Source organism: Vitis vinifera, chromosome 18, assembly GCF_030704535.1.
Source record: "Vitis vinifera cultivar Pinot Noir 40024 chromosome 18, ASM3070453v1".
Classification (NCBI taxonomy): Eukaryota; Viridiplantae; Streptophyta; class Magnoliopsida; order Vitales; family Vitaceae; genus Vitis; species Vitis vinifera.
The window spans coordinates 28,933,481-28,953,980 of NC_081822.1; the positions used below are offsets into that span (position 1 = coordinate 28,933,481).

The 20,500-nt window shown below is 33.9% G+C and overlaps 2 protein-coding genes across 4 annotated transcripts; both read left to right on the plus strand.

Annotated features, from left to right (window-relative positions):
• The first annotated feature begins 268 nt into the window (after nt 1-268).
• On the plus strand, nt 269-1,791 carry LOC100855246 (V-type proton ATPase subunit G 1). 3 transcript variants are annotated; one of them, XM_010666972.2, is made up of 4 exons: nt 269-324; nt 803-904; nt 991-1,091; nt 1,165-1,469. In XM_010666972.2, exons 2-4 carry the CDS (start codon nt 817-819, stop codon nt 1,306-1,308), a joined length of 333 nt encoding a protein of 110 aa, XP_010665274.1. In that variant the 5' UTR covers nt 269-324; nt 803-816; the 3' UTR covers nt 1,309-1,469. The 3 variants fall into 3 exon arrangements, with proteins under 3 accessions (XP_010665274.1, XP_059590919.1, XP_059590918.1); XM_059734936.1 differs by lacking the exon at nt 269-324 and adding an exon at nt 1,496-1,791 and having other exon boundaries at nt 455-904; nt 1,165-1,317; XM_059734935.1 differs by lacking the exon at nt 269-324 and having other exon boundaries at nt 457-904.
• A 10,215-nt stretch (nt 1,792-12,006) lies between these two features.
• Nucleotides 12,007-19,030, plus strand: LOC104877962 (disease resistance protein RUN1). The gene is made up of 6 exons (XM_059734568.1): nt 12,007-12,575; nt 15,416-16,499; nt 16,621-16,926; nt 17,013-17,721; nt 17,930-18,252; nt 18,317-19,030. Exons 1-6 carry the CDS (start codon nt 12,172-12,174, stop codon nt 18,851-18,853), a joined length of 3,363 nt encoding a protein of 1,120 aa, XP_059590551.1. The 5' UTR covers nt 12,007-12,171; the 3' UTR covers nt 18,854-19,030.
• The last annotated feature ends 1,470 nt before the right edge of the window (nt 19,031-20,500 follow it).

A 20,500-nucleotide genomic window follows, 5' to 3' on the forward strand; every position in this document is an offset into this window, starting at 1 on the left:
ATGGGACGTAACAATTAATATGTTTAATACTTATTAATTTACATCCTATCACTAGTGCCACCAAAATAAATAAATAAATAAATCGTAGTAAAAGGAATATAGGAGGTGGCTAGTCCCAAAAAAGAATTGAAGTAAAATAAATAATTAAATGTAACAATTTTTTAATCCAATTAGTACTAGCCACCAAGGAAGCCGGTGAACAGGTGGCAAATGATCCATTTTTATCTCAATACTACCAGAGCCAAATAATATCCTCCTCTACCTCAGTATTTTTGCCTTGAAAAACCAACTGCAACCTTCTCCCTTTGAAGAAATTAAACACAGGTATGGGGTTCATTTCCTTGGTTTTTTGTTTTTTTTTTTTGTTTTTTTGTTTTTTTTTTAATTCAATTTCCTCCCTTTAAAATTTTTTATTATTCACAATCCAATTTGAAGAATTGGGTCTTTTATTTGGCATATGGAATTTGGAAGACCCACTTAAATACATCGATTTGAGTTGCAACATTTTGTTTTTTCATCTCTCAGATCCACCAGGTTGGGGAACGCATTTGAGATAAGTATTTTAGAATCATTTGGAAAGCATTGGAATAGAATGATCCATTTACATCAAATTGCAGGATCATTCTGCAATTGAGACATTGAATGATCTTCTTCGGCAGAATTTTATGAAATGATGCTACTTCTGTTTTCTTTTTCTTTCTGATTAAAATTTCTCAGAAATATATCCTGAATTATACAGAAGTAATTCAGTGATATATTTCTCTATATATGGGATTGAAAAGTACTTATTCTTGTATTTTAGGTAGCATATTTTCCATGGATTCCATGAAAGGACAAGGAGGCATCCAGATGCTGCTGACTGCAGAGCAGGAGGCCCGACAGATTATTTCCAATGCTAAAAACTGTAAAACCCCAATCCTTACATATCTCTTTCCAAAGTTACAGTACTCGTAATCCGAAATGATGCTATTATTGAACAATGTGTTTCAGTAAAGTTGACGAGGTTGAAACAAGCTAAAGAAGAAGCTGAGAGGGAAGTGAAACTCTACCACTCCAATATGGAAGCTGCCCACCAGAAGAAAATTTCTGAGGTATCAGCACAAATATTGTCATTGCCAAAGGTTTTAGAATGACAAGGTCTCACTTCACTTTTGATTTATGTAGACAAGTGGGAGCAGTGGGTCAAATGTAAAACGGCTTGATGAGGAAACTGCAATGAGGATTCAAAGCTTGAAAGAGTCTGCTTCTAGGGTTTCATCAGATGTTGTTGCCATGCTCATCAAGCATGTCACAGCGGTGGAAGCTTGATATGTGGTGGTCAGTACAACTACTTCATCAGTTACATCGATTAAAGCTCGACCTACTTCAGGTCTAGGGCTTCTACTTTTATGGTCTTTTCTAAAATTGTAGAAACCCCGAGCTCCATTTGGATCAGGGAAGTAGCCGATAAATGTTATTTATTTTCTCTATGTTTTTCTTTCTTATTTATTTTTAGGTTCTCAGTTGCAGAGTATGAGGCATATGAAAAATGAAAATTGCAATAAAGGAAGAATGAGAGATGAGAGTTAAGGAATAGGCTGCCAGCCTTCTCCAGACAGATTTTTTAAATTAATTCATGTAGTCGCCTTGATGAGTTGATTACTTAATATAAATTCCATGGAGAGCGAAGTAGTGGATGAGTTGTTGCAATTTGAATGATTTGTAACAACTGTCACGTGATTTCTTTGAGGGATCGATTAGAAAATCTCATAAGACTGGACGTTACAAATTTTGAAAATTTATGTGGACAGATTAAATAGAGGCTAAAAGAACTTGATTTTCTTTATTTAATTTGTTATATTTTCTCTCTAGATAAATACAGATCATATCAAGTGATTCTTTGGTTAATTTCTTTGATACCCTTGAGAACATAAGGTGTATCTTTTTTTTTTTTTTTTTTCACAAAATTAATGACATGAATTGATTCCCCTACATTTCTTAGGGAAGCTTTTTACTCACTATATATGTTTGAAGAAGTAAATCAGACATATAATGCCTCATAAATAATGTTGCTTATCTTCTTGGTAATACAGCTGCTGCTGCTGCGGTATCTAAGAATTGAATAGATAATGTTGTTTATCCTATTCTAGCTTCACTTAATCCTTAGAATGGAGGAATGAGACCAAACTGATTAATGTTGGAAGAATATAAGGCCTGTTTATTACTTGTTCAATTATATATATTTATTTTAAATAAAATAAATCAATATTTATGCTTTTATAAGATATTAATATCCATATTTTTATAATTAATATTCATAAAAAAAATACTAATTCTAAGTAATAAATTTATTTGTTAAACATTCATATTTTTCAAAGTATTATAGAGACATAAATTAACTACAAAGATATTAATTATAAAAGATGAGTTGTGAATGTAGGATCATAGTCATAAAATATACGCTCGCTAAACATGAATAAATAAGGCAAAAGAAATTTGAGATTAAAAATAAGTTAACAATTTTAACATAATATTTAAAGTTAATTTTTATTTAAAATTGTGATATTAAATTATTTTATCAAACATATTTAAACTACTTAATAACTTAAGTCATTAAATTATATTAAACTGCATAACACCTTCTTAATCTCTAATTTAGAGTCATTGTTGGGTTAATAAGTTACGGTACTTTACACCTCAATCACAGGCCATTTTGATTCTAACCATGACCCATTCAGATTCTGATTCGCATTTGAAAGTTTCAGAACTGAGATAATGGAGGTTTGCCTCTTCATTATATGACAGTTGGTAGTAAGGCTTATCAACGGATCGCATTGCTGCTCTTATACATCGATTCTTGTCATATCTTTCTTTCTATTCTTGAGGTTTGAGACAGGTAATATTAATTTCTTGGGTTTTTTCTTGTAGTTTTGACAGTGAATTATGTTCTTATGTCATTGATCTGAGATAATTTTAAACAATCTCTGTTTCATCTTTGCATTTTAAGAGCTTTGATCTGGACTGCACTGAAAATCAAATGTTTTGTGTGAAAAAAAAAATTATTTTTAAATCACCAAAATCTACAACCAAGTACGTCTTTTCCCAAAGAAAAATCACTCTGTTTTGATACGTAGATACTGAGAAATTAAATTTTAGAGGAATAGCCAGTTCTGTTGGAAACGTATGCAATGTAATCTTCTTCTTTCTTGAAGTGGAGAGGAAAACCGTTTTGATCAACTGATTTGTTAGGATACCACAATTATCCCCTGTTTTGATCAACTGATTTGTTAGGATACTACAGTTATCCCCAGTTTTATTGGAAAAGTATGCAATATCCCCTGTTTTCAGCATGTTCTTGGGATTTGGTGTTAGCCTAGGAAGTTTGTCCAGTGTTGTTGGCTTGGGATTTTGTGTTACTCAAAAACCATAGAAAAAGGATTAATTTGATCCCACCAACCTTGGTAGGACCATGGAGGAAAATATCGGGATATTTCGACGATATATCGCCAAAACATCTGTGTGTCGATGCATGTGGAAACGAAATTTTCCACATAAATAACGATGGTCAACGCCAGTGTTAACCGAGGCAAATCTCAGCGTTGACCAAGTCAAAGCTCAAAAATGGGCTATTTACATGCTGCCTAGGGAGTTTTGGTTGGGGGAGCATCCTTGTTAATATTCCTACACCATATATACATATATTAAAAGTTTTCACATACACAAAATATTAAAACACTACTTTAAATAACAAATTAATTATAATTATTTTATGATTAAATAATTTTTTTTCATTTAATTGAGTAACAAAAAGTTGTTAATATCATTAATATATTAATTAAATATTAAAAAATTATACATTTATCATCATTTATTTTATATCATTTAATACATATCATTAATATATTAATTAAATATTAAAAAATTATACATTTATCATCATTTGTTTTATATCATTTAATACAATTAAATTAAATATTCATAATTTTAATATTAAATATATTTTAAAATTAAACATATTATAATCAAATATCACAATATTATTATAGAATAATATTTGATGTGATTTAATAATCAATGTACACTTATATATATATATATATATATATATATATATATATATATATTAATTTCTTCAACAAAACAACTTAAAATGTCTTTTATACTTCTAATTTCATTTCTAACAGCTTTATCTTATATTTTCAAAAGTTTTGATCAATTTTAAATCAATCGATATTTTGTATCAAAATATCTGCCAATATATCCAATATATCCGTAAAATTGAACTACTGATATATCTGTGATTATCGATATTTTCGTCATTAGGTAGGACATTATTGCAGGAAGGAACATCTTATAATAGAAGTATAATATCTCCAAATGTGGGTTTACAAGGAGGCTTTGAGAGTGAAATACAAAAATACTTTTCACTTGTTTATTTGCAGAACATGCAATTGAATGTGGACAAACCTTAAAAATTGATGCCAATGCCATACTTTGATGGCATTAGTGTGGACCCTTACCCGATCCACCGGACCAGCGCGACTCGCTTTTAAAAGAAAAGAAAGAAATGAAAAAGTTGGTGTTTTCCAGTTTTGAAAAACCCGTCCCCGGTGAGGAACGGTGTTGTTTGGAGTCGCCACTTACTTTTTATTTTTGTTTTTAAAATGGGGAAAATTAAGTAAGAACAAAAACCCCTAATGACCCCAGTATGGAAAAAGCGATCTACGAAAACTAGATTCTGGGTCCGAGGATCAGGTTACCCATTGGGAAGGTACCTCATGCGAGGTAGCACCCCTCTAGGCCCGAAACTCGGTCTCTACTAATGAATTGGGTATGTGGGAGCATATGGGTCAAAGGTCAAATGAAACCCTAGGCTAAATAGATGTCATGAATCACACAATCCTAATTGGTATTTGGCATGCATATGAATTCAACCAAGCAAAACAATGGGTGCGTACCTGTGGTCCCTAGCCAAGCGCTGCATAAAAGGTCAGCCAAACACAGATAAACACATAACAAACATTCAAGATTAAACACCATGCATGCATATGAATTCAATAACCAAAGCCAACGATGCGTACCTGTGGTCCCTAGCCAAGCGCTGCAGTAGAGGGTGAGTCAGTCACGCAACATGTATTCAAAATCAAGCATCAAAGCTTGTGCCAAAAAGGAAGATAGCTGGTTGAAATGAGGTAAGGGACTCCCCAAATGTCATACAAATCGAACTAGACTCATCTAGACCACACCACCCATAACTTCAAAATTGCCCATACTAACTGAAATCAAACACTGACTTAAACCTTCAAGATGGCTCACAAGTGCCCTATAGAAAATGGGTTTGAGCCCCCATGGATAAGGGCTCGAAAAATGCCAAAATCGAGGGCTACCTAAAGTCCTCCAGCAGAACAGGTTGAACTAGTTCTCAACTAGTACAACCTATTGAGAAGAATTCCCAAAATTTTCTAGAAAACACCTAAATGAGTGAGGATTCAAACAAAAGAAACGACACTCAATCCCGAGCCCGGATGAGTGAGAACCAGACAAAGAAAGGCAGGTGTTCCTCATGGCTGACAAAGGCAGCCAACTATGGTGCTAAACCGGTTGAACCGGTTCCCAACCAGTTTAGCCTATTGATAAAAAATCCCAAATTCGATCAGAACGTTCCTAATTGATTAAGGAAGCAAACAAAAGAAACATTTCTCAATTCCGAGCCCGGATGAGTGAGAACCAGACAAAGAAAGGCAAGTGTTCCTCATGGCTGACAGAGGCTGCCAGCTATGGTGCTGAACCGGTTGAACCGGTTCCCAACCAGTTCATCCGGTTGATAAAAAATCCCAAATTTGGTTTTAATGTTCCTAAGTGATTAAGGAAGCAAAAAAAAGAAACGGTTCTCAATTCCGAGCCCGGATGAGTGAGAACCAGACAAAGAAAGGCAAGTGTTCCTCATGGCTGACAGAGGCTGCCAGCTATGGTGCTGAACCGATTGAACCGGTTTTAAACCGGTTCAGTCGGTTGGTAAAAAATCCCAAATTCGGTCATAAAGTTCCTAAGTGATTAAGGAAGCAAAAAAAAGAAACGGTTCTCAATTCTGAGCCCGGATGAGTGAGAACCAGACAAAGAAAGGCAAGTGTTCCTCATGGCTGACAGAGGCTGCCAGCTATGGTGCTGAACCGGTTGAACCGGTTCCAAACCGGTTCAGCAAATTGGTAAAAAATCCCAAATTCGGTCAGAAAGTTCCTAAGTGATTAAGGAAGCAAACAACAACAATCATGTGTGGACTTTATTATCCACACCCAAGCAATACAATCTTCATATCAAAGGGAAGAAAAGATGATGAGGAAGGAGAAAAAGCATATGAAGACGAGGAAGATAAACTGTAAGTAAAGAAAATTTAGCATGCTTACCTCAGAATCTCCACCAAATATGATCCGTGTATGCAGATGATGACTTCCAAAAATGAGATGTTGTCACTCTCCTCTTCAAAAAACCACAGTGCTGAAGCTTTCCCCCACGCTCTCAACTCAGAAGATGCTACTGACCTTTTGTTTTTCTCACCAGCAAAATTTTCCCTCTCCAAAATGTCACCTCTTGTCTTTTGCTCTCCTATCCTCTCACCTTTTATACTCATACCCCTCTTAGCATTTGAGCCTCTTGGATTCCTTCCCCTTCAGCACCGAAATCCCCTTCATCAGCATGGGAACCACACCCCTCATTACTTCTCTTAAACTTACAAGGCCAGCTCACTCCTTCAGTTTTCAGCTTGCTTCACCACCAAGAATCCATATGGATTCGTGGTGGGCTGCAAGGAACCCAAACCAAGGCCCAAAATGGACCCACAACATTGCCCAAAACCGATCTGGAGCTTACGGGCCTAAGCCATGTAGGATTTGGGCCTCAAAATTACTAGAATTAGTGTTTTACCTCAGTTGACTCAATGAACCGACTGAACCGGCCGAACCGGATTCCAACTGGTCGAACCGATGGAAAAAAATTATGAAAATTTGACAGAATGTTCCTAGTAGAGTAAGGAATTCATTAAAAAAAATGGTGCATGATTCCAAGTTCAGAAGAGGGAGATATGATCAAAACAATTACCAAAAATTAGTGTTCTACACCGGCTGACTCGATGAACCGGCTGCCAACCAGCCGACCGGTTGCAAAAAATTTTGAAAATTTTACAGAATGTTCCTAGAAGAATAAGGAATCCATAAAAAGAAACGGTTCTTGATTCCGAGTTTGGATGAGGGCGATACGATCAAAACAAGCCTGAGTGCTCCGAACCTCAACATGCCCCTATAAACCCCAACTAAGCTAAAACATCGGGATGACCCCACTTCCTTCCTATAGCGTGATGTGAACGACTAGGAAAATGGCCATGGTGACCCTCCAAAATGAACCACATATGCACCACAATGGACCACAGACAAACCCACACGAGGCTCGGACACCGACTAAGCCCAAAAGGGGCCCTAGTGGTGCCATATGCGAACGATGGGTGGATGTGACACCCGAAGGATAAATGCCAGTGTCGAGGGACAAAATTGAGGGTCTACAAATATGCCCCTCTTCAGTAGAGTGAATGAATGAGTGAATTGTGAGTGCGAAGTGCATGTAATGCAAGAGTGAAATGAACTCTAGTGAAGAACCCAAATGACCAACAATTTTGTCCCCACCCAACAATAAAGAAGGCTAAGGGAAATAAGTCATGCTGACCGAATGGACTATGGGATCTAGGCACGATGCCGGAGAAAGATAAAAGGAGACCCGATCATGATGCCGGGAAAGATTAGGGATTTGATCCGGGCAAGTACCGGAGAAGGGTTCGGGCAAGTACCGAAAAATGGTGGAATCCGGGCGAGTACCGAAAACGGGTAAAATTCGGGCGAGTACCGGAGAAGGGTTCGGGCGAGTACCGGAGAAGGTTCCGGGCAAGTACCGGAGAAGGGTTCGGGCAAGTACCGAAAAAGCTCCGGGCGAGTACCGAAGAAGGCTTCGGGCAAGTACCAAAAAAACTCCGGGTGAGTACCAGAGAAGGGTCCGGGCGAGTACCGAAAAAGCTCCGAGCGAGTACCGAAAACGGGTAAAATTCGGGCGTGGGGCTGCATCAAGGATATGACCAATGCCTATAAAATCCATATCATCAGTGTAGGCATCAAGAATAGAGTCATCCTCATCAGTCTCGAGTACAAAAACTCTGAACATGTCGAAAACAGTATGGGGCCCGTGTGGCGCTGCATCGAAGATACGGCCTATGCCGATCATGTCCATCTCGTCAGTACCATATCCCAAATCCATAGGTAGGTCATAGTCAGGAACCTCCTCGGGGAAACACATAGAGAACATACTAACTCGGTCCGGTGATGGGGGCGTGACTATCATGGCACCAGGTGCCTTAGTAGTCCCGTGTCCAAATGAATCTGACCTAGGGCCTGCTGGATGTCCTGAATCTCAACTGTCTCTGGAATGTGAACAGTCCCCTCTATGCGAGGTGTATGCTCTGAACCCCTAATGAAGTAGTCGGCCAACTGGAAGGTGTATGGGCGAAGGGGATAATCAAATGGAATGCCAGACATGCGAGCCCTCACTCTATCCCTGCGCAGCTGTGACATATAACGTGCATCAGCCTCTGTGGGTATGTAACCTAATCCGTAGGGCGTGTCGTGATCAACTGTGAAAGTAAACTCGTGGGGCCCCTGCTGGCGGCGACCCAATCCCATACCAGGCAAATAAGACATGCCTTTCATCATGCTGAGCACCAAAGTGCTGTTGTGCTGGTCAAATGACATAGGTACCATATCTCTGCTGCCATCCTCTAAGCTGACAACCTGAACCTCATCGAACGTAAACCCGGTCAAATGTAAGTCATCCTCACTGTGACTGATATGTAATACTGGCTCAAACGAAGTGATAATATCTCTATCAGACTGTATCGTGATAATGCGCCCCTCGTGTATGAACTTCACCTTCTGATGAAGGGAAAATGGTATAGCACCAGCCTCATGAATCCACGGGCGGCCAAGAAGCTAGTTAAAGGATGACTGAATCCTCAAAACCTGAAATACTATGGAGTAACTAACTGGCCCAATCATGACATGTGTACTGAGTGTACCCATAACTGTCCTCTGAGTCCCATCATAAGCTCTAACAATCTGTGTAGAAGGCCCAAAATCATCTGGTGAAAACCCAAGCGCAATGGCAGTAACCAATGGACAGACGTTCAGGGCAGAGTCGTTGTCCAATAGAACAGACTGCACCCAACGACCTAAACAAGCATCGTCAATGAATAAGGGTCGAACATGATTTGATCCCTCTAGTGGCAAGTCATCATCAGAAAACACTATACATGTAGCTCTATCAGCTGTCAACATGTGAATAAGCCCCTCTAGGGTAGTAGCAGTGTCAACTCTAATCTGGTCAAGGGCTCTGACTAATGCATCTCTGTGTGTACTAGATGAGGCCAAAAGGCTCCAAATGGATATGCGAGCCTGAGTAGTGCGTAGCTGGCATAATATCTCATCATCTTCTCTCTGAACCTCCTCTCTAGACAACAATAACAATAATAATAATAACAATAACAATAATAATAATAATAATAATAATAAAGTGATACGGGAAGTGAGGTAATGAGAAAAAAAGAAGGAGGTCGCCGGCCGACGGCGTCTGGCCAATGATCTTGCCGATAGTAGTGGATGGTTTTTTTGGGAATTACAAATAAAATAAAATAAAATAAACTGAAATAAAAATAATAAAATTAAAAATTAAAATGAAAGAGGAATGGGGGAGCTGGATGTTGGGTGTTTTTGGGGAAGAAGAAAAAGGAAAAAAAAAATGGAGGTCGACTGGACGAGGAAGGGAAGAAAAAATGGGGCTGGCTGTGGGGAGCCCCCCCCCCCCTCTTCAATGGCCGACTGTGGCCAAAAAATAAAAATCAGAGTGGGGGGAGGGGGAGGAAAAAATGGGGGGAAAATCTTGGGAATTGGGGGGGGGGGGGGGGGGGGCAAAATGGGGAGAAAACCAAAAATGGGAGGAAAGTGCCAAAACTCTTCAATGGCCGGCTGCGGGCAAAAAGGGAAAAATAAATAAATAAAAATCAGAGTGGAGGGAGAAAAACAAAAATGGGGGGAAAGGAAAGTGCCAAAACTCTTCAATGGCCGGCTGCGGCCAAAAAGGGAAAAATAAATAGAAAAAATGGGGGGAAAGGAAAGTGGAGTGGGTGGGTGGGTTGGGGGGGGAGGGGCGGAAAATGGGGGGGAAATCTTGGGAATGGGGGGTGGGAAGAATGGGAAGAGAGAGAGGTGGGGTGGTTGGGGAGTAGGGAAGAGAGAGGAGAGAGGAGAGAGAAAGATATAATAATAATAATAAAATAAAAGTATTGGTAATAAAATAAAATAAAATGATATATAAAATAATAAAAATTATTAAATGATGAGTGAGTTAAAAAATATATGTAATTGGAATTTTAAATCTAAAGACAAAATTGGGGGTCAAAGTTAATGTAAAAGAAAAGGGCAAATTTTGGGGTCTACGAGATAATTTTTTTATTATAATTAAGATAAAGATATTTGAATATTAATATTTTTTTTAAATAACTTATTGTATTTCCAAATTTCTAAAAATAACAAAATTTAGTTATTTTTTCTTATTTATATAGTAAGATAATAATTTGAAAGCTAATGATTTAAAAGAACAAAGTAATTTAATATGTTTTGAAATATCCCAAAATCACACAATTGGTTACAATAATTAAAATTTTATAATATTTAATGATGTAATTGGTTGGTAAATTGGTCATTGGTTAATAATTTATCTCTTCTTATTTTATATATTAAAGATATGATATCTGAAAAGAAAAAATAATTTAGCATATTTCAAGATATACCTAAATAGAAAAATTGATTACAATAACAAAATATTGGTTAATGATTATTAATGTAATTAATAAATAAATTGGTAATTGGGTAATAATTATTGTTCCTAATTATGTTTAACATTATTTAAGTTAAATTTCATTTATTATGATTGATTTTTATGTAGTGCATCCTTATGTTTATGGATTTGTTAATTAAATATGTGTTCATTGTTGAAATCAATTTATTAATTTCTTATTCTTAATTTGAGGAAGGATATCAAATCTTGCTATTTTATTTTTCAAAAAATAATTGGAAAAGTTGATTCCTTCTAAACTTCTAATTGAAGAAAAATTTATTTTGATGATTATTGGTTGATTTTAGTTTTGTTAATTGTAAATAAGTAAACTTTGAAAAACGATGGTAAATTCATTTTTAATCCAAATTATATGATTTTTAATGTTACTGTATTTTTTTTAAGGACAAAATTTATAAAAATTTATGAAACGTAATTTCACAAGAAGTTGAATCCTTATTAGACAAAAATATTCGTTGCATATGGTTGAATTTTAGTTTCAATTTTTGAATTTTATGGTCATATTTTAGATTTATTTCTTAACCAAATTAAGTTATTTTTATTTACTGATTTTGCTTTTGAGTAAAAATTTAAAAGTTTTAGATTTAAATTTTCTTGATAAAAAATAACACCTATTTCAAATTAGTTTGGTTTTTTCAATTAACATTTTTCCTCATTTGCAATAAATTCATTTTTCAATTCAATTATATGAAAATGAAATTGAGATAATTTAATTTATTTTTGTAAGTCAATAATTATTTGAAAATTTTAAAAATGAATTTAATTTAATTTTTAATGGAAAATTGCATTTGCATGTTGAAAATTTTAGAGGTTGATAAAACGAAAGGGAAAAAAAAAATAATTAGACAAAGTTAAAACATTTCTTATTTTCCCAAGTGAAAATCAAATATCAAATAGGGCTTAGCAATTCTACAGCCATGAAAATAATCGTCTCAAAAGCCTTGTAGTTGCTGAGATGCCACCTTGCCAAAAAGCCTTCTTTCCTGGCCTATTCACCTCTTATGTAAAGAAAGAAAATGCACCGGCCTTTCCATGAAGTCTCGCCCTTGGTTCCAAACACAATGCATATAGGCATTACCAAAATTAAAAACTAAAAAGAATAAGATAAAATAAAAAATATGAAAGTTCCTAGGAAGGTTAGAGGAAGCTCCTCTGTTAAACAGGTGGAGAGATAAAACCCTCCCACAACAACCCAAAATTTTCTGAGTGTCTTGTAATTTGGGACTAACAACCAGATAGCTCCCAAGAATGGCTTCTTCGGGCACCTCTTCTTTTCCAGGGAGATGGGATGTGTTTTTGAGCTTTAGAGGGGAAGATACCCGCTTCAATTTTACGGATCATCTTTATTCGGCTTTGACGAGTAGGGGCATCCACACCTTTAGAGATGATGAAGGACTTGAAAGAGGAGGAGAGATTCAACCTTCACTCTTAAAAGCTATTGAAGAATCAAAGGTGTCTATTGTAGTTTTTTCCAAAAACTATGCTCATTCACAATGGTGTTTGGATGAGCTTTATAAGATCATGGAGTCCAGGAGAGAAAAAGGACAAATAGTTGTACCAGTTTTCTATCATGTGGATCCGTCTGATGTGCGGAAACAAACGGGAAGTTTCGGAAAAGCATTTGCAAGATACAAAAAAGTCACTAAGGAGAGGTGCTGAGATGGAGGGCGGCACTGACCCAAGCCGGCGGTCTGTCTGGATGGCATGTGGAGCATGGGTATATTATATAACTACTCCATCTCTTCTGTTTTGAGCTGCTTTTTATTCATTGACAACTTAAGTCACAATTATGTTTGATTTTTAAGTGTTGGAAACTGAGTTTGATGAAATCGGATAAGCATGACCAAAATTAACTGAGAGTCCGTTCTTGGCATCCCCATTGCTCACTTCCTATATGCTTGTTTACATATTAGAAATTTAGGGCGTCGAATTAGCAATGCTTTTTTCTACTTGCTTTTAAAAATTATTTTTAAAAGAAATAGGATTTGATAGCTCGTCTTTAAAATCACTTTTCAAAAAACAAAAAAATAAAAAAACCCATTTGGATAAATTATTTTTAAAAGTAATTTTACTATTTAAATTTTATCAAAAAAATTGTGAATTCAATTTATATGATATTAATGAAATTTAGTTCAAGTCTTATTAAACTAAAAATAGTTTTCTAATTATAAATAAATTAAAAAATAAGTAGTTTTAGTACTAAAATAATGAATTATATATATATATATATATATAAATATGATCATCTTTGTAAAGCTTAATTAATTTTTTATTAAAAGAAATAATAATTTAAAATTAATAATATTTTATTCAAAAAAAAGTTTAAAATAAATAAAGTTTAATATTTTTAATATTTAAATATGTAAAATTTTTTATCACATCTATATATTTACCATTCAATTAAGGACATAGTATTTTGGATTAGTTTTCAAATTATCTTAAAAATGAGAAGATTCATTAAAGAATTTAAGATATTAAGTCTTAATTTATTCAAAAAAAATTAAATAAATAAATTTTAATATTTTTAATATGTAAATATGTAAAAATTTTATTACATCTATACATTTAGTATTCAATTAAGGACGTAGTATTTTGGATTAGTTTTTATCTTTAGGTTTTTTTTTTTTTTCAAATTATCTTAAAAATGAGAAGATTCATTAAAGAATTTAAGATACTAAGTCTCAATTTATTAAAAATAAATAAAGTTTAATATTTTTAATATTTAAATATGTAAAAAATTTATTACATCTATACATTTACCATTCAATTAAGGGCATAGTATTTTGGATTGGTTTTTATCTTTAGTTTTTTTTTTTTTAATTTCAAATTATCTTAAAAATGAGAAGATTCATTAAAGAATTTAAGATATTAAGTCTCGATTTGGATTTTATTTACCTAGCAAGAAAAATTGGAAAATATGGTTATTAGGAGAAACAGTAAGTTATAACTTATTATGTATTAATTTCGATTTATTATTTTTTATAGTACTTACGTCTATTTTTGAATTCTATTAAAAATCCATTTTTCAGCGACAAAACTCATAAAAATAAAGTTATGTATTGGAGATATAAGAGTCATTTTGGACAGAATTTAGATCGTGAATTTCCACTACTAATTGTGTTGTGTTTTGAATTCTATATATTTTTTTTAAATTGATAAACTTGCTAACAAATTAAAGAAAAAATGATTCCACAAATTAATTAAACAATAAAGTCATTTTAAATTAATTTTTGTTTATAAATTTTTTATATTAATTTAGTTATTATTTGAGTTTAAAATTATTTTAAAAAATTACTAAACTTATTTATGAATAAAAAAAAATAAAATTTTGCTTTGAAGTTCATTTGTTTGGTAAAAAAATTCACAAAATTTGTTTTCTATATTAGTTTTGAGTTTTGTAACTTTCCAACATTAATTGGATTGGTTTTTGAGTTTTGAATTTTTTTAAAAAATTAATAAATCATATATATCAAGTACCATTTGATTTGGAATTTATTTACCTAAAGAAATTTAAAAGTTAAAGTAAATTCAAATAAATAAATAAATAAAGTGTAATTAAAAAGGAATCATATTTAAAAATTTTGATATTGATCGGTGGAGAGAGAATAAAAGAAGAAAGACATCTATCGGACTTTGTTTATTTTTTTATTGTTTTCTTTTTTAAATTACTTCCCAATGCTTTTCTTTGTTTTTATAAATATGTAAAAATAACTTCTATTACTTGTTCTCCAAAATTGTTTTTTATTTCATCTTATTTTTAAAGATTATTTCTAGAGAATGACCACCAAACTGACCATAAATTTTTTAAGACAGGGTTTTAATTTCAAAAATAGAAAAACATTTTTTTTTAAAATGTTTTTGAACAAAAATTTAACCAGTTTTAAAAAATTAAAAATTTACTTTGAGTGATTCTTGAAAAAACACTGTTTAATGGAATCTTAGTCAATTCTTTGTATTCCTGATTGCTCACCTCCTATTTTAGCACTGTATTTTTATACTTATTTTTAAAATATATTTTTAAATTAAAGAACAAATACCATATTTTTTAGTATTTTTAAAAAACAATGGTACTTGATAACTTGCATTTAAAATCACTTTTTAACAAATAAAAAATAAAAAACTCATTTGGATAAATTATTTTTAAAAATAAATTTACTATTTAAATTTTGTCAAAAAATTTGTGAATTCAATTTATATATAATATTAATGAAATTGAATTCATATTTTATTCATTATTAATAGTTTTATAATTACAAATAAATTTAAAAACAAATCATTTTTAGTACTTTAGTATTAAAATCCTTTTCATATATATATATACACAAAATGATAGTATTTTGTCTCCATGATAGTACTATTGATCAGAATTAGGCATTAGGATAAATCAATTGATAGCATGACAAATATTGAAATTAAACATCATCAATTTATTTTTTCCCTGCCTTTCTTATAATTAATTTGTGGTTCGTATATTGTGCTTTTTATTTGGCAGGTATGAATCTCAGATTATTCAAGTAATTGTTGGACGCATTTCGAAAATGCTGATCAGTCGTCCTAAACTCTTATGTATTTCTGCAAACCTGGTAGGATTCGATTCCCGTTTGGAAGAAATGTCGTCACTATTATGTATGGAGTCAAATGATGTTCGAATGATAGGAATACATGGAATTGGTGGAATAGGCAAGACTACCCTCGCCATAGGAATATACAACCAAATTGCTCATCAATTCGAAGGTGCTAGCTTTCTTCCAAATGCTGCAGAACACCGTGGATCGCTTATACAAAGAAAACTTCTAGCAGATATCCTAGGGGAAAAAATTGCACGCATAAGCAACATTGATGAAGGCATTAGCTTGATAAAGAAGACGCTTTGCTCTAGAAAGGTTCTTATCATTCTAGATGATGTTAGTGCTTTGACTCAATTAGAATTCTTGGCAGGGAGCCATCAATGGTTTGGTTCAGGTAGTAGAATTATCATAACAACGAGAAATAAACATTTACTCGATGTGCATGAAGTTGATGGATTATATGAGGTTCAGAAATTAAAATCTGAGGAAGCTTTTAAACTGTTTAGTTTGTATGCGTTCGAGGCAGACCTTCCTGACGATAGGTTTTGGGAGCTCTCCGGACGTGCATTAAATTACTGTGATGGACTTCCGCTTGCTGTTAAAGTTGTGGGATGTTACCTGCGTAAGAAGACGGAGCTTGAATGGGAAGATGAACTGCTTAAGCTAACAACAGTAGGGCAGATTACAGTCCAATATGTGCTTAGATTAAGTTACGACAGACTGGAACACACAGAAAAGGATCTATTCCTTGATATTGCATGCTTCTTCAGAGGGAAGGACTCAGATTCTGTTGGAAGAATACTTGATAGTTGCAACTTCTCTGCAATTGGAATGAAAGTTCTCAAAGATTGTTCTTTCATTAGTATTTTAGACAACAAGATAGAAATGCATGGTTTGATGCAACAAATGGGTTGGGAAATCATTCGGAGAGAATCACCTGGACAACCTGGCCAACGGAGTAGATTGTGGAATCCAGAAGATGTCCATGCTGTGTTGACACAAAAAACGGTAAGAGACAAGTGCCTGAACTTATTTAAACTTTTAAGGCATTTAATTTCACTTAAGAAGTTGCTTATGTATATGATTTTAAGCATTTTGTGCTTCACTTATCCCCTGTTGTTGGTTTTAGGGGACAAAGGCAATCGAAGGAATATCCTTTGATGTGTCGGCATCAAAAGAAATACAGATTACGTCTGAAGCTCTTAAAAAAATGACAAACCTTCGACTCCTCAGGGTCTATTGGGATGGACTTTCATCATATGATTCTAACACAGTGCACCTTCCCGAAGAATTCGAATTTCCTTCCTATGAATTAAGATATCTTCATTGGGATGGATGGAGTCTGGAATCGTTGCCGTCAAATTTTAATGGTAAGAAACTGGTTGAACTCAGTTTGAAGCATAGCAGCTTAAACCACCTTTGGAAAGGGAACAAGGTATGATCACTACTTATTCTCAATAAATTTTGAAGTTCTTCCAAGAAAATTTATTCAACAATTTTTCTTTTATTTTTATGTTACAGTGTCTTGAAAATTTAAAGGTCATGGATCTCAGTCACTCTCGATACCTGGTTGAATGTCCGGACGTGTCCGGTGCACCATCTCTGGAGACACTAAATCTATATGGTTGTACAAGCTTGCGTGAGGTGCACCCATCAATTGCTAGGCTGAAAAATCTTAAGATCTTGAATTTGGGAAACTGCAGGATGCTTCACTATTTTCCCAGAATCATTGGATTGGAAAAACTTGAAGTTCTTAACCTCTCAGGGTGCTCAAGACTTGAGAAGTTTCCAGACATCAAAGCCAATATGGAGTCTTTATTGGAGCTTCATTTGGAAGGCACTGCTATCATTGAACTTCCCTCATCGGTTGGGTATCTCCGAGGGCTTGTTTTATTAAATATGAAAAGCTGCAAAAACCTTAAGATCCTTCCTGGCAGAATTTGTGATTTGAAATCCCTCAAAACTCTCATCCTTTCTGGCTGTTCAAAACTAGAGAGACTTCCAGAGATCACGGAAGTTATGGAACATTTAGAAGAGCTTCTTTTAGATGGAACATCTATAAGAGAGCTGCCCCGTTCAATTCTTCGTCTCAAAGGTCTTGTGTTACTGAATCTGAGAAAATGCAAAGAACTCAGGACTCTTCGAAATAGCATTTGTGGTTTGAAATCTCACTTTATGAAATTGAGCGGGAGATTGATGCAAAAAAAAATTGAGCGGACTCTTCCAATGAGTCAACTTTGAAGATGCAAAAAAAAAAAAAAAAAAAAAAAGAAAAAGATCTCACTTTATAAAATTGAGCGGGAGATTGATGATTTGTAAGAAAAGTGATACCACCAAGAGTTTCAAAAAGCTCACATAGAAGGTGCTTGATATGGATTTGCTAAAGTTGGAGGAAAAGTAAAACATGAAGAAGAGAAAATTTTTGTTTACCTTGTAATACTTGGACCGTCTGGAAGTATTAAATCTCAACAGAAACTATATGGTTAGCATACCTGCAGACATCAGTAGACTTTCTAATCTGAAAGTTCTTTTGGTGAGGCAGTGTGAGCAACTTCAAAAAATTCCGAAGCTTCCACCAAGCATAAAATTATTAGATGCCTGTGATTGCACATCCCTGGTGTCTTTACCGACTCCATCTCGGATAATAAGCCCACAAAACTGGTTGGTTTCCACTTGGCTTCGTCCTTTGGAATTCATGCTATGGAATTGCTCCGGACTATATCAGGATCATGTGGCAATGGCATTAGAGACACTTCATCAGGTCTCTCTCTCTCTCCCTCTCTCAATGGTATTATTATATTAACATCATAAAATGCATGGTGCAGGAACTTTTTCCAGAAATAGGATACAGTATTGTGATTCCTGGAAGTAGGATTCCAAAGTGGCGCTGGCATGAGAATATGGGAGCTTCAGTTTCAGCAACCCTGCCTCCACATTGGCTTGACAATAACTTCTCGGGGGTTGCTCTATGTGCTGTGTTTGCACTTGAGGAGGGCGAAACTATTCAGCGCCCTGGTGAGATTCGCTGTAATTTTGAATGCAGGGAAGGGCCTTATTTCAGTCATTCCATCACTTGGACACACAGTGGAGACCGAGTTGTTGAGACGGATCACGTGTGTATGATGTATCAGCCTCGCACTCAATTTGTCAAATCAAAGTCTACCCATGCCAGTGTGTTCAAGCACATCAAGGTTTCTTTTAGTCTATCAGGGGCATCCCATGAGGTGAAAAAATCTGCGATCCGTCTTATGTACGCCCCAAATACAAGTGGTAACAAAAGAAAATTCCTCGCAGCCCCAAATACCGACATTGATTTTAGGGATACTCATATATTAAATAAAAAAAAAAAAAAGGAGGAGTGAAAGAAGATCAATAGTTTTGGTCCCTTTAATTGCCCATTATCTTTAACTTCTTATGGTAGGTCTCTCTAAATTATAACAAATTGAAAAGAGAAAATTGAGAGAGAGAGGTCCCTTGAGAACTTTGATTCAAAGAGTTGGAAGAAAATAATAGGGTTTACCGTGTTCTACAATTGAAATGTGCGGATTAATTCTTTTAAGAGAACTTTGATTCAAAGAATTAGAAAAAAAATTTAGTATTTACTGTGTTCTACAATTTAAAGGTGTGAATTAATTCTTTTGAGAATATGAGTGATTTCTTCAAGATAGGAGTTAATAATGCAATGAGTTATTTTATAATTCCCTATTTGTTATCATATGTTTTTTTTAAGGTATCAAAATATTTGAATTCCCTAAAATGATTTTGAAGTGATATTTTCTTATATATACTGATTTGTTCATTGGTTCATAAAATAAGTGGGGAATATCATATTTGTTTGATTGTTATGCAAATGAATTTTATCTTTTTCAATTAATTAAAATAATTATGAAAACTTTGGATGTCAATGGCTTGGGTCAATAAGGGTTAAGTTATTGACCTTCATTACCCTTGGTTGGGATAGTGATGTAGAGCAATCCTAGTCAATACGGGTGTTATTAGTCTTTGGTATACCATTAATTAGAAACCATTCCATCTATCAGGAAGAGGAATAATATGTGGTTAGTCACTTAGATCAAGTCCCATTATTTGGGCATTGTGATATTATGAGGGACTAGAATAAAATGTTTGTTTATAAAACTTTTTTGAATATGAATTAATTATGCAAAGTATACTTATTGGTTCTATCTTCAAATTGAAATTGTTGAATTTTCTAAAGAAATTGAATTTTATTATTGAATTAAATGAGTTTACCTATAAATTAATTTATGTAAAAGAATTCATATCTTATGAACTATTTTTCCTTATTGAGTTGTTGAGTTTATCCTTATCTATTATTTTAGGGTGTTTCTATTAAAAACTGCTTTAAATTTGATTTTATTTAAGATTCTTAACCTAAGATTGAATTCAGTTATGATTTCTAGAATTTTTATCCAAGTGTTTAAGATTATTATTTTTTTTTAAAAGTTTGGATTCGTTAATTAATCACGCTCATATGTTGGGTTCTATGGGTTTATATGTAAAATGACAGAGGCCTCCATAGCCTTCGGGTTAGGGTGTCATATTATTAGCTATGTTGTTGAAGTTGAGACCCTTCCTAAAACGTTTGTCATACTTTTTGCTTACCGTTCCCATCTTTTCTCGGATTTGATTTATATTCTTTAACATCCCACTTAAATAGTGAGGCCCTCCTAACCATCTTTGGGAAGTCCCTTCTAACAAAAAATGAATGAACAATAATTTTTTTTAAAAAGTAATATTTTTCAAAAAGAATAAAATAATGACAACTTGTGTAAAAGATGAGTACTAAATAATAAAAACATAAAATATATTTCTTTGTTAAAAAAAAAAATTATATTACTTTACTAGATATTATAAAATATGGATATACTATGACTAATAATATAACAGTTAATAATATTTTATTTAGAGAAGACGAAAAGAAGTGTAATTTGTTTTTTGTAATTTTTTTTTTCTTTTTGCTTTTATGCACATATATATACCAACTTATT

What these genes read in the sequence shown, in the direction of transcription:
- LOC104877962 (XM_059734568.1), top strand. Translation starts at nt 12,172, where the DNA reads ATGGCTTCTTCGGGCACCTCTTCTTTTCCAGGGAGATGGGATGTGTTT. An exon ending in TGAGCGGACTCTTCCAATGA is followed by an intron (nt 17,722 to 17,929) that starts GTCAACTTTGAA and finishes TTACCTTGTAAT; the next exon opens with ACTTGGACCGTCTGGAAGTA. An exon ending in CATTAGAGACACTTCATCAG is followed by an intron (nt 18,253 to 18,316) that starts GTCTCTCTCTCT and finishes TGCATGGTGCAG; the next exon opens with GAACTTTTTCCAGAAATAGG.
- LOC100855246 (XM_059734936.1), top strand. Translation starts at nt 769, where the DNA reads ATGGGATTGAAAAGTACTTATTCTTGTATTTTAGGTAGCATATTTTCC. An exon ending in TATTTCCAATGCTAAAAACT is followed by an intron (nt 905 to 990) that starts GTAAAACCCCAA and finishes AATGTGTTTCAG; the next exon opens with TAAAGTTGACGAGGTTGAAA. An exon ending in ACCAGAAGAAAATTTCTGAG is followed by an intron (nt 1,092 to 1,164) that starts GTATCAGCACAA and finishes TGATTTATGTAG; the next exon opens with ACAAGTGGGAGCAGTGGGTC.